Here is a 13,602-nt window from a genome sequence, read left to right as displayed (position 1 = left end):
TTTATCTATTTATCTATTTTAATTGTAAAGGCAGATTTCAGAGGAGGAAAGACAGAGAGGAAGCTCTTCCATCTGATGGTTTATTCCCCAGTTGGCCACAATGGCCATCTGATCCAATCTGCAAACAGGAGCTCTTCCAGGTCTTCCACGTGGGTGCAGGATTCCAAAGCTTTGGGCCATCCTTGACTGCTTTCCTAGGCCACAGGCAGGGAGCTAGATTGGAAGTAGGGCTGCCAGGATTAGAACTGACACCCATATAGGATCCTGGCACGTTAAAGATGAGGACTTTAACTGCTACGCTAAGGCACCAGGCCCTAATCCTATTTTCTTTTTCTTTCTATTTTTTTAATTTTACTTTTGATGATGCTTATATTGTTAATTAGGGTGAGAAGGATCCAGGATTAAATGAATGTGATTGAGACCTTTGTAGATCCAAATTTTCTTTTTCTTCTTTATCCGGGGGAAGGGGCAGAAAAGTGGAGAAGTCACACCCAGCCTCCCAAATTGCCTCAATACCCAGGGATGTGGAACTGCCATCCAATGTCATCCCAGGGTCCCTGATGTGGAGCAAGTTTGAGGGTTCTGTGCAAGTGATTTCCATGGTTCTGAGATGCTGTCAGTCTTGCTGATCCAAAGATGAGGAAATCCTTCCAAGATCCATTGGCTGACATAGCCCACCTTAGAGTTTCCATTTGCCCAGATATTTGCTGTCATTCGCCTGGCAGGGTTAGTTGTCCAATTTGTTCTGCCGTCTTTCCTCTGCTATGGTTACCAGATGTCCTCTGCAGGCTCCAAATGAACTGCCATATTCTCCGTGTGCATCTGGGTATACTGTCCACTGTTATAAGCCGCTGAGGATGCCCACATTGCTGCGAGACTTAAGGACTTCAGCCATCCTCTACAGGCTTCCCAGCCCATAAGCAGTGAGCTGAATTAGAAGTTGAACAGCCAAGTTACAAACTGCTTTCTGTATTGGATGATTGTGCCACAGGCTTAACATACTATGCCATGGAGCCAGCCCTAAAATAAACATATCTTTTACTTGAATTTTTATGAAATTTCTGAAGTTTTAATCAAATTAATCTCATACTGCCAGAAACATTATTGTTCTATTCGTGTCTTTATGTAGTGTTCAAAATGTTTTTCCTTGAAATTGAAATTGAATACCCCCTCCTATATTTGTTTTTCTCTCTCTTCTGAACCCTTTTATATGTTTTTTGGTCCTTGAGGTTCTTTTTTGAACTCTATAGCACTTAAGTCCATACTATAGACATTTATTATTTGATATATGTTAGAATTTCTCTGATCCTTTAAAACTTGCATTTCCACATAGTTTTGTTTTAATGTTGGCAAGATATTATTGTCATTGATGAAAAGATTAAGGCTCACAGTACCTTACTATGCACTGTATTACATTGGTCATGGTATTCGAGGTAGAGCTCAATATGTTGTGTTTGAATCTTTATAATATGTTGTAAAAGGTAGTCTGTAACAATGCTTAATGGCTCTAGAAGAGAATGTTGATAATATACTATCAATTAGTAATTAGCCAAAACCTCAAAATTGACAGTAATGTTTCCTTTGAGGCTTTAATGCCTAGTTTTTATTGGTCCTTAGATTTAAATATTTTGCCAATGATGGCTAAATTTGAAAAATTTGCTTATTTTTCAATATTAGGTCTGTCTCCATGTGATGTCTTGGCTGCTGAAGCAGTTGTGCCTCAAGGGTGGTCTGAGGAGGCTGCCAACTCTCCACACTCAGCATCATTTGTTTCCTCAGAAGCCACTACACAAACACAGCAGCCAACAACAGGTAAGTTAATAAAAACTCAGTTTATCACTTCAAGGTTGTAATAGCAATAACTAGTGTAAATTATGAGATATATTTTTAGCAGCTTGCAATAGATAAAAAGTTCAGAACTATCAGTGTGTTTATGTCAGTGATATTATAGTGTGAGGAATTAAATCGTGGTTGAAATGCAACATTGAGGTAAACGGGCAAAGAATATTCCTTTAGTGCAGTCTTCATTCTGACTTATTTGATAAAATACTCATCTGCAGATTGGTGCGATGGCCCCACTGGCTAATCCTGTAGTGGCAAACGCCGGCATCCCATAAGGGCACTGGTTTGAGTTCTGGCTGCTCCACTTGCCATCCTGCTCACTACATATAGCCTGGGAAAACAGTTGAGAACGGCCCAAAGTCTTGGCAGCCTGCACTCATACAGGAAACTTGGAAGAAGCTCCTGGCTTCGGATCAAATCAGCTTGGCTATTGCAGAAGTTTGGGCACTAAACTAGCGAATGGAGAATCTTTTTCTGTGTCGTCTTCTCTCTATAAATCTGCCTTTCCAATAAAAACAAACCTTTTTTTTTTTTAAATTCTAATTTATTGGGAGTTGACCTAAGCAAAAGCAAAAACAGTAGCAGTCCATGAGTCAAGCATTCCTTCAGCAAGAGCAGAGCCAGAGAACTCCAGCCAACAGCATGATCAGACAGTTCTCATAGTTACAGGTAATCCCATGTGAAGCATTTTTTATTTGGGCTGTTGAGCCAAGTGCATGTACACAGTTGAAAGTGATAGCCTCTTAACAAATCAGTTTAACGTATTTTAATTTACTAAAGGTTGGAGCTGTGAGAGTAAGGAGAGTAATTTTTTTTTTAGAATAAATATTTATAGGCATTAAATTAGAACTCCCAGAGTGGGAGAAAAGAAAAAATACATATTTATTTATTTACTTGAAAGGGAAAGACAGAAGGAAAAGGATTTTCCATCCTATTGTTCACTCTCAAGACAGCTGCAACGGCTGGAGCTGGACTGATCTGAAGCTAGGAACCAAGAAGTAGAGCCATCTTCCATTGCTTTCCCAGACTCATTAGTAGGGAGCTGGGAAGATAAGTGATTCCCATATAGATGGTGGCACTGCAGTCAGCTGCTTCACCTGTTAATTGCGTCACTGTCCCCTGGGCAGAGTATCTTAACTAGACAAATTCTTAGTTTATGTTTAGGCTTTTTTTTTTTTAAAGATTTATTTTTGTTATTTTTTTATTGGAAAGGCTGATATACAGAGAGGAGAGACAGAGAGGAAGATCTTCCGTCCAATGATTCACTCCCCAAGTGAGCGCAACGGCCGATCTGAAGCCAGGAGCCTCTTCCGGGTCTCCCACGTGGGTGCAGGGTCCCAAAGCTTTGGGCCGTCCTCGACTGCTTTCCCGGGCCACAGGCAGAGAGATGGAAGGGAAGTGGAGCTGCCGGGATTAGAACCGGCGTCTATATGGGATCCCAGGCGTGCAAGGCGAGGACCTTAACCACTGCGCCACTGCGCCGGGCCCAATTTAAAATTTTTTTTAAAGATTTATTTATTTTCATTACAAAGTCAGATATACAGAGAGGAGGAGAGAGACAGAGAGGAAGATCTTCCGTCTGATGATTCATTCCCCAGGCAGCTGCAACAGCCAAAGCTGAGCCTATCAGGAGCCAGGAGCCTCTTCTGGGTCTCCCACATGGGTGCAGGGGCCAAAGGCTTTGGGCTGTCCTCAACTGCTTTCCCAGGCCCCAAACAGGGAGCTGGTTGGGAAGTGGAGTCGTTGAAACACAAACCAGCGTTCATATGGGGTCCTGGTGTATGCAAAGCAAGGACTTTAGGGCAACTAGGCTATCACACCAGGCCTTATGCTTAGGCTCTTGTCACAAAAGCTAAATACTCTAAGAAAATATTAAGTGCAAAGTAGTGAGTAGGCAGTAATGAGTCCTAAATTTCCAATTTACTTTCTTTAGAGCTGGCTGAGCGGATACATGTAATATCAGCAGAGGAATCATCGGAAATAGCGATTGGACCGAAGACTGCTGACAAGGCACCAGTCACAGAAACAGAAATGGCGTTGATGAAAGATATGGAACCACCCACAAAACCAGAAATGGCCTTGGCTGAGGAGATTGCACCAACCACAGAATCACAGAAGACACTGGGTGAAGATACAGAATCACCCACTAAATTTGAAGTACTGGCCAAAGACATGGCACCAACCATAGAATCAGAAATAGCATTGGCTAAAGATACAGAACTACTTACTAAATCGGATATGGCACCATCCAAGGACTTGACACCAACCTCAGAATTAGAAATGTCATTAAATGAAGATATAGAACTACCTGTCCAATCAGAAGTGACACTGGCACAACCATCCAATGAATCTGATATGGTCTTCTCCAAGGACACGGTACTCCCTGTAGAAACAGAGGTGGCTTCTGATAAAGACATTGTGTTAACCAATGAAACAGCGCTCACCCCAGCCAAGGATGTGACATTGTTCAAGGAAACACAGAGGGCACCATCCGTAAAAATGGACTTGACCCCAGCTGAGGGCATGACTCCACTCAAAGAAAGAGAGCTACTCCCAGAAATAGAAGTGGCAGTGGATAAAGAAATGGTATCATCTCCAGAAATACCCTCAAATAAGGAAATCACGCTGTCTGGGGACTTGACACCACCCCCAGAAACCCAGGTATTCTTGATGAAAGATGCTGAGCTTCCCCTGGAAAAAGAAGAAACCTCAGTCAAGGACATGACTCCAACCCCCGAAGAAACAAAAGCTGTCACAGGCAAGGATGTGACTGTGCCTCCAGAAGCAGAAATGACCCTTGTCACCAGTCTGAGTCCATCCCTGGGGAAAGAGGAAACCCCAATCAAAGAAGCGCCTCCGACTCCGGAAGCAGAGGTGGCCATGGCAAAAGGCCTTCCTTTACCCCCAGAAGCAGAAGTAGTGCTGGCTAAGGATGTGTCTCTTTCCTCTGGACCAGAAGTGACTCTGGCCAACAGTGTGACTCCAACCAGGGATGCTGCAGTGCTCTCAGAAATAGAGGTGGCACCAGTTCCCGTTGAAGATGTGGAGATCACAAAGAAAGGGGAAGGAATGAGTGAGGATTCCCCAATAAAATCCCTCCTGAATGTGGGACCATCAGCTGCACCTCCTTCCATGACATCATCAGGTAAGGATTCTGCTTGTTCCCAATGTTTCTGTCACACCGCTACTTCTGCCGATGACTGAGACAGACACCATGCCAGGTGAAAGTGAAGACATCACTCTGTTGAGACTCTTTGTTCTGCTACTCTAGTAGTCAACTCTTCCAGCCTCCCAAACTTTATCCATCCTTATTCCCTGCTTATGTTTCTGTTTTTCTTTCAGATAAAATGGGCAATCACTGGCTTCTATTACCTCATCTGCCCAAGTACTTGTGTCTGTCTCCACACACTGCCTTTGCCCCTGTTTTAATAACTGCTCTTGCTTAGAGCCCATCTGTTTCTTTTTTTCCTGCTCAAGTATGTCATCCTGTTTCTCTGCTTTTTTGCCTCATCAACTTAATCTTCTTTGCACTGCAAATATTTGTTATATTCCTCATTTAAAAAATTTTCCCCAACTCTACTTTCCCTCCTACACCTTCCAAATGTTACCTTTCTACCTCTCTGTTGCATACTATAGGTGAATTTATCCAGAGCTACTCCTGCCTCTAGTTTCTGACAAATGGAAAATATAGCTGAAGTAGTGCTTCTCTGAAACTTGTGATTTTTATTACCTTTAGAACCAGTCACCACTGAGGGCCAAAAGTGCAGCTTGCCAACAGATGGGGACTCTGTGGAGAAATTGGAGCAAAAGAAACCATTCAGCAGTCAACCTCCTGAACTTTCTCTGGAGACCTCAGGTAAGTTGGGATCAGCAATTTTTGAAATCAGTTTTCTTTCTTTGAACGATTTCATCTTGTCTCACCAGAAAATCGGTATACTATGTATTTTTAGATGACAGCAGTTCAGGATGCCTAAATTCTGATCCACCTGTGTATTATTCTTTCTTATGAGGTCTTAGGCCTGTTAACTGCCCGTATCTTGGCTTACTCAGCTCTAAGATAACTATCTTGGCCAAATATTCTCTGAATTCTTGCTCATTAGAGTGTTCAAAGCTCCACAATATCTGTGGTGCCTGGGAGTTTGTTAGAAATGCAATCTTTGGTTCCCACTGCATCATTTTAACAAAATCACTAGATAATTTAAACTTTGATGAACTGCTCCATAATTTGCAACTAGGAATTTTTATCATTCAGTGAACTTTCTAATCAGATGCTTTTTAATAGTAAATGAGAAATATATGCATTTTCTTATCAACTTCATTTTCTGTTTACTTTTCCGGACAATTGGGATATGAATGCCTTGTCATATGCTTCTTGTATATAAAATACACCCGGCTAAGGTATACTTGTAGCTGCTGTATCCTGCTTCTTATGACTGAGGTGGAAAGAGAAGTTCGTAAGCATAAATTCTTAAGGTCAAAAGTTACCTACTAATTGCATAAAATAGGGTAAAAAATGACACCCAACTAGCTGTTGATTGCCAAAATCACTACCTGGGATGCTATAGAGTAGGAGTTTTTTGAAGAAAAACAATGATTTATCTGAGATATTTAGAAAGATTGGGATTTAAATACATGGGATGATACAGAATCAATACAGTAAGTTCCGTGTGAATATTTTAATATTCTTTGAAACCAGGTCATTGGTTCGGACTTGACAGAAACCCTAACAGACTGGCTGTTTGGTGAGACAATTCCAGGAGTCTTGCATTTACATCATGTTGACTTGAAGGCAGACACTTGGACTAGATCATTTCTTGAAACTTTCCAATGATGTTCATTTGCTGAAATTCATTAATTTACTTCACATTATGTAGATTTCTCTTTTGCGAAGTACATTTTGAAATAGAACATTGAAATCTTAACACATTTGTGTATTTTAAAGTAGGATGTTCTGGAATGATATTTTTTCTCTGGCTAAAATACTTTCTCATGTTCTTTCTTTTCTTGTAAGAATCATATCTTTAACCTTCTGGTGTGTTTCCCAAATCGATCTGGTTAGGATAACTAGATGTATGATTAAGTCAGATAGATATTTAGTCAACCAATAAATGTCACCAAAAAGAGACAAGCATGAGAAGCTTATATTATTGCAAAACTGGAGCTTACTTACCTATTTATAATTACAAATACAAGATTTGCAGCCAATAAAAGCTTATTGTATATGTTAGAATGTTTGAAATATTTTATAACAATATGCGAGAAATAATTTTTACCAAAATTGATGGTCTTTGCTAAAGATTTACTAAAATCCCAGTTCAAGATGAGAAACATTTTTTAAAAAAACCTGCTGTTTAAAATAAACTAGTATACGTACTGGTAGCAATTAAGTGAGTAGCTAAATGGACTCTTTTTTTGTTTTTTGTTTTTTTTTTTTAATAAAAAACACAACAAGGAGTTTGTTGTTTGGAATTTTAGCCAACTTCATGTATTGCAGGTACCCCTCCCACACAAGCCAAACAAGTGTGCAGACCCAGTGGCCGCAGGTGCATCCGGCCCAAGCCTGCCAAGCTCCTGCAAGAGCTACCAGCAGGCTCCCATCCCTGGAAGACTCTTGATCCTAGGCCGGGCCCCTTCCCTGTGTCTGAGTTGGGTTGGGTCTCCGGCTCATCTTCCAGTGGTGAGCCTGGGAACCAAAGGAGAAGTGTTCATGGTGACATCCTTGAATCCCAGAGGGATCCTGGCAGGGAGGCCTGGGATATTGAAAACACTGCAGTGATGGTAAAGAAGAAGAAGAAGAAACCAAAGCAGAAGAGATATGGTCAGCCCCGGATTGGGGGGGTTTGGGATGATGATGGTGCTGATGACCCTCAGGGTCATTGCATTGCAGCCGACCCACGAGAGGCTGCTCTTCTCCCTTGCCAGTCTGTCACACTGGGCCCAAGGATAGCTGACCCCAGAGCAATCAAACTGGCACCTGAGGACTCTGTTTCTGAGAGTCTCCATGTGCCATCATGTCCCTCAGAAGAACCTCTTAAAACTTCAGTCAGTTCTCCACCGAAGTTTGGGCTGAAGCATACGGGCAGAGATGACAAGTCTGTTCCGCAAAGCCAAGATACTAGATCGTTGCCGGCGCCCAACTTGAAGGCTTCTGTGGCTCAAAGCCCTCCCCATCTAGAGGAATCCCCGACAGAAATTTCTGCTCCCAAAAGAGAGACGCTTGTAGAGGCCAGATCCAAAGAAGGTGGCTCTCCTATCTCGAACCAAAAAATTATTGCTGAAGTTTCAAAATCCCCAGCAGCAAAAGAACTATCTGATTGGATTCCCACTTTGACAGCAAGTAATCAATTAGAAAGTAGTCTTAAGCAGGGAAATAATGACAGTAAAATGACTACCCTACAGAATTTCAGACAAAAAGAAACAGAGGAAATTAAAGGACAAAAACAGAAAGCATTTCCCAAGCAAATAGAAGAGATCAGCATCTTTACACCTCAGAAGCTAGAAGACCAGGTGTTAGTTGAGGGCCCTGGGTTAGGGAATGAATCATTTAAGACAATTGTGGGTGATGGCAAAAGCAGGAAAGGCAGGATAGGTTCAGGAAAAGTGAAGCCAAATTCCAGCAAGATAAAAGAGAAACCTGGCCGGCCACTGTTTCTGGACAGCCAAAAGGATGGAAAGACCGCCATGGTGCCAAATGATCCAGGTCCTGCAACTCATAAAGGGACCCCTGGGAGTCCGAGTGAGGCCCAGATCCCAGACCCTTTAAAACCAACAGAGAGCAGGTTAGATCTTACTGAAACAGTGGTTATGAGGGAGTCTAAGGAGACCACTGACCCTAAAGGGGCAGACACATTGAAGCCATTAACTTCTTTGGATTATGATTCCAGTGTGACTCTGGCTTCTTGTGTTAGGACAAAAGAAGCAGCGCTAGTCGAAGGTAAGGGTGTCAGTAACCAGAGCAAGAAAGAGGAGTGTCCTTGCATGGATCATGACACATTGACTTGCATTTCTGAAAAGCCTAAGAAGAGAGGCCGTGAAGGCAAAACCAAAAAGTTTAAAAATAATTATTCAGTACAGTCAGCTAAAATGGAGAGCAGGGAAGAAATCCTCAACCCACCTTTGGTGGAGAAAAATAGAGGAGATACCACTGATGGTGTTCCCCATAAAAATAAGGACTTAGACCACATTTCCCCAAAAATGCATAATGCTTTGTTCTCACATGCACCAGTGGTTGACAGCATCGATAGAAATGTTGAGGTTGGTTCTGTTGAGGTTAGCATTCTTGAGGGAGGCAAAGTAACAACAGTTAAGAATTCTGCTGTTACAGAACCAGCTGCCAAGAAGACAAATGTGAGCTGCCCAGAGCAAATACAAGGGGCAGAATTTATTCCTTTAGCACTGTCTGAGGAGAGCAAAACAGACACAACCAAGGAACATACTGCAGTGGTGGATAAACCAAGTAAAAGGAGCAGTGATGGAAAAAGTAAAAAGATTAAAAATGGTTTTCCCCAGAAGCATATTCTAGAGAGTAAGATAGATACAACAAAAATACTTGTTCCCATGGAAACCACAGGGGACCACAGAGTTGAAGGAATGGGCTATGTAGATGAAAATAGAAATATTACATTTACCTGTCCTCAGACAGCAGTCGGGGTAGTGAATCAGTCAGTTCCTCTAGGGGCTCTGGAATCAGCAGCCTGTGAAAAACTGCTCATCGCTACTGCTCAGGGTGTAAGGGAAGGTAGCTCCCACCCAGACACCTTGGCAAAAGATGGGCAAGAGAAAGCCCCAGACGAGAGTTCCAAATTATTAGTAGTCAGTGGATGCAACAATGATGGAGTCCCAGATCCAGAAAAGCCCACACCTGTCTCTGCGGTTTTCCCCTCACCAAGTGCAAAAGGAATTGCCTTGACTTTTTCTGCAGTTATGGAAACAGGGTACAGTTGTGGAGACCACTATCTTAAGAATAGAGGTGAGCTTGCTGGCCCCATCAAAAATGAAGCAGGGATAGGTGAAGGGCATGTGGGAGGGGAATCTGAGTCAGTGCACAGTGTGGTATCTCAGCAATTAGTGGACAAAGTCACAAAGCAAGACAAGGAACACCTTATTCCTGAAGTGCTCAGAGAAGACCAGAGCCTGCCAGGAACGGCCAGAGTCCCAGAGGCACATCCCACCAGGGACAGTTGCTCCACATTTCCAGGAAACAATAAGACCGAAGCAGATCCCACTGCAGTTCAAAAACCTGAGTTAATGGGAAATAAGGGACAAAAGCTCAGTTTTTGTGAGGACCAAAATGCTAAGGATAGAAATTGTAAGGACGCAGATAGTTTGAATAAGGAAGTGGATGTTACTCTTCCACCTTCCAAAAGTGAAAGGGACAAATTGAAAGAAAGCACAGAATTGGAGCATGTTTCCTTGCCAACCTCAGAGCTACCATCAGATACTTGCTCTGGTGAAGTTGAAGCTCCACCAGAAGTGGTAGAAACATTAGGAATGACTGTTTCCAAGGATGGTCAGTGCTCAGAACTCAAAGATAAGAGTGTGGAATCACCTCAGGACATGACTGCAAAAGTTGAACCAAAGACACTGAGTGAAAAGAAGAAGGAAGGTAAAAGAATGACAGAACCCATGAAAGGTTACATGAGACCTACCAAGTCCCGAGGACTTACTCCACCTTTGCCAAAATCTACAATTCAGGAACAAGAGAAGTCCAAGCAACGAAAGTCCAGTGGTATGAACCTGCCATTGTGGAATGTGTTTGCTTACTGTGGCTTTTGAGTCAGCATTGAAACGGTGGAGTTTGTGCCTTGGTTGCATCCAGACAATAATCCCTTTTGATTGCTGATGTGTTGGCATGATATCCTAATAACTGCTGTTTATATGTTTTCTGCGGCCAAGGCATGCCTTGTGTCTAGCTCATAGAGGCAGGTAGTTTGGTTGCATGCCTTGAGTTTTAGGGAAATTGAATTTCAAGCAATGAATTTTTAGCAGACTGTTCTGTATCCTACAAGGAAAGCTTACAACCACATTTTCATGAGTGTTTGGTAAAAGGACGCATAGGAGGAAAGAAAATATTCCATCTCTTGGTTTGTACATGAGGTTTGTTTGGTCAGTGTGTATTGTACTGAGTGTATTGAGTTTCCAGATTGCTTTTGTGTTAAATGTCAAAGATCTGGTTTCCATTGGGAAATGGTAGCCTCAAACCAGCAGGGGTAGACACCAATTGTGTGTTTCTTCTGGAGGAAAATGACGTCTCAGATGTGCAGCCATGCTTTTTGATCAGCTCATTGCTTGCATCCATTGGCCACTAGTTGCTTGTGGGTTAGAGTTTTGGACATTGCCTGTGTCCATGGAATTGCCCATAAAATGTGCCCATGTTGACTCCTTCATAATTTTTTCCTTTTTAAGTTCCAGTAAGTGAAGTAATTGGAATGAGGTTGATGAAATGGTTCAACTAATCAAGGTTTTCACAACCTACAAATGAAATTTTCTCCACCACTGCTTCTTAGCTTGCATGATGCAACTACTAACTTCAGTAACTCTTTTAAAAAAAAAGTGCTTGCTCTGGCTGGCCAGTCAGGCTGGAGAAGCTCGTCTTAAGCTCATGTTCCTCATGGACATGTTCTTTTGCATAAAACTTGTGCTCTGCGTGAACTTATATCCAGTTACAAACTTTCTGTGTGAGTTAAGCATGCTGAAGGTTTTTATTTGCATGATTTTTTTTTTATCTGTTCTCTTTTTGTCTTCTTTCTATTAGCAACCATAATACCAAGGCAGAATTATCAAATACGGTAGTATCATACATGGTAGCTCTGCTGCCCCCAGATTGGCTGTGATTCTCATGTCTTGTACTCTTTTTTTTTTTTTTTTCTGTCTTGTTCTCTTTTGTTCTGAGAGTATATGTTCTTACCTGTAGTTTTCAGTGTTGATAGTAAAGATACTATTATTATTGACATTAATGAAGACAATAACACCTATCATCAATTGTGAAGATTATGTATCTGATTATCTGGGAGCTAATCGCATGTGATTCATTTCATAGATGAGATCATTGTGACTCTGGAAGTCAGGGTTACGTAGGTCGTAAAGAGGCAGGGCTTGAGTGTGAACCCAGGTCTTCCTGACGCTAAAGCCCAGACTTTATTTGTTCTTGAAGTTTCAGATGCTTCCAGATGTAAGCTGATGATTAGTAATTAAATGTTTTTATTTTGGTAGCTTTGCACTTTCCTAGCTGGGGTGCATAAGTGGTGACTCAGAGGTTTGTTTTGAATGCAGTGAAGTCTAGATCTCCTGAGAGCCCAGTGTTTTATTTCCCAGAGTCTGTATTTCGCATGTTCAGGGGCTGTTCTTAATACGTAGCCTAGAGCTTTATGTGCTTCTGTTGCCCAGTGACACTGTTGGTACTACACACAAATTATCGCTTGCTGATCTGAATCTGATATAGAAGTAGAGGAAGTGTATATATCAGTAAAGTCTCTTCTACCTTAAACTTCTAAGTTTAAGGGATCTTTTTTGGAAGAACCCTTCCCATATTAGAGAGATTATCATAGACAGGAAAAATTAATGGGGTATCTCATGGAGGATGAACTCAAGTTGTCAGAAAAGGACTTCTTGGCTGTTTTTGTGATAGGATGCGTGTTTGGAAGGATGTGACATTTTCAGATAGGTTCCCTGTAGACAGGCCCTTCCCTTGCTATTCTGAAGCCAGGCTTCCCTTTTAATTTGACTTAATTTCTTTTTCTTCAGTTTGCTTAAGGCCGTCAACTGCCTTCCAGCAGCTGGGAATGTCAGTTTACAGTAGGAAATTTTCTTGGTGTGAAACTTGAAGTAATTTATAGACCCAGAATTCTAACAGTTTCAAGGCCCTTGTATATAAATAAAATATGCTCAGCAGATGAAAAATCCACTTGTAATCTTAGTACTTGCTACTATTTTACTACTGGAGAAATACCCATTTGGTGATGTCTTGTCTTAATGATAGTACAATTTGTGAAGTTCTCTTCCATATTGCTCTCCTTCTACTCCTGTCTCATTCTGTTTTTTCTTTGCACTGGTATATAATGAAAGTTATTGGGACTCATAAGTGCAACAGAACTAAGAAATAGCTACCATTTATTTAAAATAACTCATGCTTTAAAAATTTTTTCTATTTGAAAGGCAGTTACAGAGATAAAAAGATAGGAAGTGAGATAGCGAGATCTTCCAGGCATTGATTCATTCTCCAAATGACTGCAGCTGCCAGAACTATCCTGATCTGAAGCCACAAGCCTGGAGCTTCTTCCAGATCTCCCACATAAGTACAGGGGTACAAGGACTTGAGCCATACTCTTCTGCTTTCCCAGGTGTATTAGCAGGGAGCTTGATAGGAAATGGGGCAGCCAGGACTATTTCAACTTTAACTATGAAGGAATTCTGTGTAGTCAATTCTCCTGTTACTGTTTATCCTACTTTACAAGGGGGTGGGTCTCCTCACATTCTCTTGCCTCTCACTTTTGTCCTCTGACAAGTATCATTGGAGCCATCAGAAAACAAATGAAAAGATGCATAACTTACAGCTTCTTATTTCGGTGCTGCCAGGTAATTTTCTTAAAACACAGAAAGGATGGACCCAGTGTGGTAGCCTAGCAGCTGAAGTCCTCACCTTGCACATGCCAGGCTCCCATGTCCTGGCAACTCCACTTCCCCTCCAGCTCCTTGCTTTTGGCCTGGGGAAATAGTCGAGGATGGCCCAAAGCCTGGGGACCCTGCACCAGCGTGGGAGGC

General features: G+C 41.9%; 1 protein-coding gene across 1 annotated transcript in view; it reads left to right on the top strand.

Annotated features, from left to right (window-relative positions):
- MAP4 (microtubule associated protein 4) overlaps positions 1 to 13,602 on the top strand; it is a 104,143-nt gene that overhangs the window by 67,507 nt on the left and 23,034 nt on the right. The window contains 6 exon segments of the mRNA XM_040994382.1: positions 1,678 to 1,812; positions 3,776 to 4,987; positions 5,579 to 5,698; positions 7,318 to 7,334; positions 7,336 to 10,570; positions 12,586 to 12,636. Of these exon segments, the coding sequence (XP_040850316.1) occupies positions 1,678 to 1,812; positions 3,776 to 4,987; positions 5,579 to 5,698; positions 7,318 to 7,334; positions 7,336 to 10,570; positions 12,586 to 12,636 (4,770 nt within the window).

This window comes from Ochotona curzoniae, unplaced genomic scaffold, assembly GCF_017591425.1.
Source record: "Ochotona curzoniae isolate NIBS_2020 unplaced genomic scaffold, NIBS_Ocur_1.0 contig_908, whole genome shotgun sequence".
NCBI lineage: Eukaryota > Metazoa > Chordata > Mammalia > Lagomorpha > Ochotonidae > Ochotona > Ochotona curzoniae.
This window is presented reverse-complemented; position numbering and strand designations above follow the sequence as displayed.